This window comes from Lepidochelys kempii, chromosome 10 (genome assembly GCF_965140285.1).
Source record: "Lepidochelys kempii isolate rLepKem1 chromosome 10, rLepKem1.hap1, whole genome shotgun sequence".
NCBI classification, from domain to species: Eukaryota; Metazoa; Chordata; order Testudines; family Cheloniidae; genus Lepidochelys; species Lepidochelys kempii.
In genome coordinates this window covers 4,321,011-4,327,902 of record NC_136389.1, presented here as the reverse complement: position 1 = coordinate 4,327,902, position 6,892 = coordinate 4,321,011, and the positions used below count along the sequence as shown (strand labels likewise).

General features: G+C 47.6%; 1 protein-coding gene across 1 annotated transcript in view; it reads left to right on the top strand.

Moving 5' to 3' along the window:
* The first annotated feature begins 5,569 nt into the window (after positions 1-5,569).
* The window catches only part of SYNGR3 (synaptogyrin 3), a 40,809-nt gene continuing 39,486 nt past the window's right edge, over positions 5,570-6,892 (top strand). Inside the window, exon 1 of the mRNA XM_073361715.2 lies at positions 5,570-5,884. Within this exon, the coding sequence (XP_073217816.1) occupies positions 5,786-5,884 (99 nt within the window). The 5' untranslated portion in view covers positions 5,570-5,785. The remainder of the gene's footprint in view (positions 5,885-6,892) is intronic.

Here is a 6,892-nt window from a genome sequence, read left to right as displayed (position 1 = left end):
CCCGTCCAGTTGTGCAATATTACAACATAGGGAAGGGGCTGGATTTTTTCATGACTTTTTAGACATGCCCCCAGCTTACCTGTTGTTGGCTGGCCGTGTATACCCTGATACTGCTTTTTCAACAACGTGAAATTAAATGGGATTAGAAGTACAGTTTACAATGGGTAGCGGTTCTGCATTATGAGCATAAAACCAGCAGGGAAGGAAAGCTAAAGCTGCTTCATCGTAAACTATTGCACAGGCTGTTTGGACTCAGCAGAAGTTAGACAGATGAGACTTGAGAGAAAAGCGACAAGCCTCAGATCTGGGATCTCTCTGAGGAACTTAATTTATGTGCTTTGGTCATGCTCCAAAGACTCCAGACTTAATTTGGTCTGGACATTTATTTGTCCTGAAATTATCATCATTTGTATTACAGTAGTGCCTAGAGGATCCTGCCAAAATGATGGCCCCATTGTGTTGGGCACAGTACAAATACATAGTAAGAGACCATTCCTGACCCAAAACACTTCTAATCTAAATAGACAAGACAGAGTGTGGAGGGGAAATGCGGTACAGAGGTGAAATTACTTGCCCAAGGTTACGCAGAGCCAGGAATAGTGACCATGTCTCCTGACTCACAGTCCAGTACTCTATTCACTGGACCAAGCTGCCTCTCTGCATGATGAATCCTGCCACATTTTAGTATCATCCATTGTTCTGAGACTGAGAAAGTATCTGTCCACAGCCTTGTCTTATGCAAAGAGGTTATTGGTGTGTAAGTGGAACACTGATCATACAGCAATCGTTAGAACAGGGACTGCCAAGGTGAAGATGCATTCTTAGAAAGATTAATTTATACTATACAGGTACAACGTTAACTATCAGGGCACAGTGTCATTTGGGGGAATTTCTTGGGCCATATTAAAAGCTACTCTAGTATTGATCTTACCCATTCATGACCACTTGCATCACTACACTGAGGGTAGGGGATCATAAGTGCACATTCATAAACAAAGAGCCATATTGTGTGAACATATAAGTTGCTAACAAATGTAAAACAGCAAAATCATGAACAGTTACATCACCAGAAAGCAACCTCCAGGCAGAAATCTCAATCTTCCAGCACACATTCCGATATTGCAAACATAGCTCCCTAGTCTAGCTCTAAACAAAAACTGCAACCTTCCCTCTGACCTTCATCCATGAATAGGCCTCTTAAACCGTCAACCCAGCACTAAATGCAAATATAATCCTATTCACCATTCTTTAATTAATGTGAATTAAATGCATTGATTTTCACTTCCTCAGTGGAGAGTGTGAAAACTTAGAAAGTATGTGATCTCTGGTACAGATAAAGAAATGGGTACTTTGCACAGTGTACAAAAAAGGGTAGCTTGCTGCAACATACACACACTCATAAACACGTGTACAATATATCAGATAAACACATTGTCACAGGATAGACTCACTCCTGAGTTGCCTCCTCATGGATGCATCTGGGGAAATCAGCTCTCATCCGGTCTGGCACCCGCTTCCGTCATTTGCTCAGGACTCAGCCCTCCAGCTAAGTCATTATACAGTTGTCCCCCCACCACACCCCCCCCCTCCAGGGTACCAAAGTCTCTCTGGACTAGCTGTCTGATTGGCGTCTCCCACAATCCTGTGCCACTTCTCAGTGACTGGTACCAGGTTCCAGCCCTGGGACCTTAAAATCAGCAGTCAATGTCTGCAAAATCTCTAACCTTGCTGCTCTTTCCCTGGGCTGCTTCCTAGTCCACCTCCCACAGATTTTCTTCTCCACCTTTCTGGGTAAACCATTCCCACAGGGCCAGGAACCAAAGGCTTCTGTCCCCACTCCTGGTTTCCTTCTTTTCCCTCTCTAAGCCCAGAGAATGACTATCAGCTTCTACACTGCAGCCCCTTTCTTCTTCAAACTTCCTGGCTTTAGACCTTAGCCAACTTCTCCCCCAGAGGGGCTTTATCAGCCATTAGTAATTTTCAATTAAGTCCGCCTCTCCACCAGGTGCAGCCAATAAAGGTAATTGGTCCTAGCTGCACCAACTTAACCCCTTCATGGTTGGTGTGGAGTGAACAGCCTGGCAAACATATACATACAACTCACCCCATAAAAACGTGTACAATACATCACAAACACAGAACACATCCCATAAACACATGTGTACAATAGACCATATAAACACACAAAACATCCCATAAACACAGAGGGTATGTCTACACTGCAGTTAGACACCTGCGGCCAGCCTGTGCCAGCTGACTCAGGCTTTTGGGGCTCAGGCTAAGGGGCTGTTTAAATTGCAGTGTAGATGTTCTGGCTTGGGCCGTAGCCTGAGTTCTGGGACCCTCCTACCTCGCAGCGTCCTGAGCCCAAACATCTACAACACAATTAAACAGCCCCTTAGTCCCAGCCCTGTGAGCCCAAGTCAGGTGGCACAGGCCAGCCACGAGATTTTGATTGCAGTGTAGACGTACCCATCCATACAACCTCAACTATTTTTAAAAAGGCAACCCGTTCTACATTTGACCCCTAAAGGTCACCATTGGGTGCAGAGGAAGGTTGTGACTTTGGTTTGCAGTTGGATTGAGCAGTGGTGTCGGGAGTGTCGGGATTGCGAGCTGGGAGGAGCATGTAGCATTATCTGAGATTTCTGCTTGGCGTTTATTTGCTGATGCCTTAACTGTTCATTCCTCTGTTCTGAGTGCTGGTGTGGATGGTATCAGCTATAGGCCAGCAACCTTCATCCGTCACGCAGCGTGTGGATTTTTGATTGTGAATTTCCTTGTTTTCTCATTGCACATCGTAAGTTCTGTGGTGACTGACAGGAGCAAAGGGAGAAAGGCGGGGTAACAATAATACTGCCACGTTTCTGCATAACTAGCAGTGTGCGCAGTGTAGCTTGCCACCTGCCTGGCTGTTATCCACCACGGTCACTACAGTGCTGCACACAGCCTTAACTATGGAACTGCTGACGCACCTCCACAATCTCACACTGTCCCACCCGGTGCCCAGGCTCGAACCCTCAGATGGTTTTTACTCTGAGTGTTTTTACTTCTAGTGCACAATTATTAGGTACACGTTCTGATTGACTGATGAGTCACCACCTCTCCGGTGTCAATTAAAAGGTATAATTAGGTCTGTCTTCATCTTTGACTCTGTGCGTGTGTTAAATGTGTTATTGGTTACGCACGTCAAACAATAAAGGGTTTTATTTTACAAATAGCACCAGTGTGTGGGAGTGGTGGGGTGAGGCAGAGAGGAAAAACTTTGGCTTTTCAATGGTACATTGTAGGCAGGTATGCTACAGTAAGAATTATACTGAGACTCACCAGTTCAGCTCACACTGGGCTCAGTCCTGTAAAGTGCTGAGTGTCCTCAATTCCCACTCAAGTCAGTTGCAATTTTTGACCAGGACCAATCTGGTTGGTGTCCTAGAAACAAAAGGCTCCAGAGTACCCAACAAATCTTCCTGAGCTGTCTTCTTCCAGCCTTTGAGCCTTTGCCACTTGCTCTGGATCTTTGCTTTTACTTCTTGAGGTCTCTATGGCCCAAATCTTTTCTTCTGTGAAGTCAATGGGAGTTTGCCCATGACTCCAAATGAAGCAGGATCACACGCTACACACATTAATATCTCTGGATTTGTTGTTTGGGGATGGGGATTTTCAAAAGCACTCAAGTGATTTAGGAGCACAAATCCCATGGAAAGCCTTGTGCTCCTAAGTCAGTTGGGCCCCTTTGAACTTTGGGCCCCCCATGGTGACACTGAAAATAAATATTCTGCCAGTCTGCAGTTCTGACACCTTTAGACACCTCGTTGAATATTCTGCACCAGTACAGTGAGCCACGCAGCTGAAGCAAAGGTGCTAGGTGCTAGCCCAGCATTCCCTTAATAGCCATTTATTTTTTACACAGTAAAATGTGATTTCCACTGTGCTGGAACAAAAGGCTGAGTCCTACCCTTCATGCTGGGTGTCAGAAATAGATCTAGAGAGACGATGACTCACCTGTAATCGAGAAAAAGTGAATGGCATCAGAGTGAGATTTAAAAGGTAAATCTTTCTGACTCCATCTGCCAGAAGGAGGATATCGACCAACCCAAAGGCCCAGGCTGGTTTGGCGGGGAGAGCATAGAGCATGGGTAACGCTTTGCACTATTATAGCATTCGTACACAAGGATCTCAAAGGGTGTCACACATACATGCATGACGTGAGGTTAGGTCAGTAATATTATCCACATTTCTCTGACGGGGAAATTGAGGTGCAGAGAGGTGATGTGGATTGCCCAGGATCAGAAGATGAGTCAGGAACAGAACCCAAGAACTCCTGATCATATGCCTATTCAGGTCAAAAGGGCAGGTGGATTCCTCTCTGTTACTTTTCCTGCTGCTTCTGGCCTGAGCCAAGGGATGATGTCAGAGTTATCATGGCATCAGTATCTATGGAACTGAAATCATCATCCTTGTGTAAGAAAAACTAAATAAGGACATGATCCTGCCGGGGGCGGGGAACTCCCTTTGGAATCAATGGGGTTTTCCCTCCACAGGACCTGTGCCTGATTTCTTTTTCTTCTTCATCCTTTAGTGCGGGGGGAGGGGAGAGAGGGGAGGAATAGCAGGGGGAAGGGGAAGAGACCTCTCCAGTCTAACAGAATCTGTGGCTGGCAAAGGCAGTTTCTCATTTCCTGCAGGAGGAAAACACAAGCTACAGCCCAACTGCCCCTCACTTCCTATTTTTAGGCTAAATAACAGGTACATAGCAGTTTAGTGACTAGAACCCATCCCTCCAGTGTGGAGGAGGGGGTTCCACTGACCCAAGAGCCAGTAAATGCACCTGCAAATGCACCCATCTTAAGCTATCAGTCACACTAGTCCATGCCTGACCCTTTTCTGCTTTGCATCCGCTCCCCTTAGATATAAACCCAGGGTCCCAGCCACTTTTGTTGGAGCCTTTCACCACTTGGGATGGGTGGGAGGATGGGGAATGCCCCCTCCCAGCGTGGGCTCCGTCATTGCTCCTCACACACATTATTCCTTCTTTCCAGCTCACCAACAACTGCACTGGGGTGTCTGTTGGTGGCTCTGGGGGAGGCGCTTATCTCTGAGCTGCTTGAGAGGGCAGAAAACTGAAGCTTGGTTTGCTGGGCTTCTGCTATAACTGCAGTTTTGCATGTGTGGGCCACTGTGGAAAGAGGGTGAGAAGGTGGGGTAGCTTTCAAGAAATCAGGAAGCACATTTGCAGAGGAATGGGGGTGGGTAGGGGGTGGTGCTGCTTTTCCCACCTGCATTGCTGCCCTATTTTGCCCTGTGCACCTCCTGGATTACCCTCTTCAAGGCAGTAGCCCCACTGCAACAAGGGGAGGCAGAAAAACAGCAGGCCATTTGCAGGGCATGCAGCCTGAAGCACCCAGTTAGCAAAACAGAAATCCATGCAAAGAGCAGAGCTGGAGATTGTGCAGTAACAAATCCGGGTGCAATGACGAAGAGAAGGATGCACCTGTATGTCCACCCAGCCTCCCCCCGTCCGCCCTCCATGGTACCTCCCACTCTCTAACCCACAGACGAAACCAGACGAGCCCATGCGGCACGGAAGAGGGGTCGGTGGCAGAGAGGCAGGCTCTGGCTGCACCAGCCGCGCGGCAGGGTCTGTGCGCGAGACACGGGCAGCCGGGCAGGCGGTGGCGCGAGCCCCCCCCCCCCTCCCTGCTCGCACGCGCCGGCTGGGTCTCTGCTGCACAAGCCAGGAGCCGGGGCGGCAAGGCTCAAGCAAGCAGCCCAGCGCCTGGGGAAGATGGAAGGAGCCTCCTTCGGAGCCGGCCGGGCTGGGGGGGCCGTTGACCCTGTGGATTTCCTCAAGCAGCCTCAGACCATTCTCAGGATAGTGTCCTGGGTAAGGCAGAGCCTCGTCATTTTAAATGGGCGTGTATTTATTTTTCCCTGTGGAGACATTGCTCCCTTGCACCCTCCTTTTCTCTGGCACCCTTCCAGCCTGGCAAGATGGTAAGGCAAAGGGGGCTGCTGGAGTATTAGTAATACCTTGCATGCGTGGCTTTGTTTTGGCTTTTAATTTTTGGTGGCCGAGGTTGTTTGCTTTATTTTGCTAAGGAAGAGGGAGAGGAAATGGGGACTGCGATCAGGAAGGGTGCCAGGGGGAAACGGCTGACCATTTTTTCTCACCAGTTTGTGCTGTGTTTCCTCCCGAAACCCCCATCGAAATAAGAGGAGCAATAGTCACAAATGCTGGGTTTTGTATTATTATTACAGTATTTGCGGAGTGGAAAGATCACTTCTGTTTACCCACGGAAGTGGAAGTCTCTGCCTCCTCTCTGTAAAAAGGAGGGTATTTTTTAGGGCTTTATTTTGCAGCTGTAGATGGGTCATTTTTCATGGTCTCTGTCTTTTCTGATGCTTAAACAAATGGTAGGATGATGAGGAAAATCCTGTAGAAATCGTTGGTCAGAAGACATTTTTCTTCTATACTTCATGATCTAGCCCTACCTAGATCCCTTTGCTAATGCAAAATGATATAATGGTTTGCTGGCTGGCTATTTTTTGTTTTAAATTCCTATTGCCTTGCTGAAAGCACCAGACTGAATATGTTTTCAGGACACCTGCTTTAGAGTGGCTTTGATCTTTGGTGTTCCATGGGCAGCAATATGGAAAGTACGGAAAGAGCTTTGCTTAAATTGATTATGCCAGGAGGTACAAGGGTTAAGGCTGACACTCCACCCATAACTTGCCTCATTTTGCTTAGGTTTTATGTGCTGAGACCTGCAAGCCTGTGCTGATGGCCCTTTGGTGAATTCGGAGCCTCAGGCCGTCTCCTAAAAGACCTTAACCAAAAGCCCACATCACAAAAAGCACCTCTAATGTGGTCCCATTGATGGGAGCCTCAGTA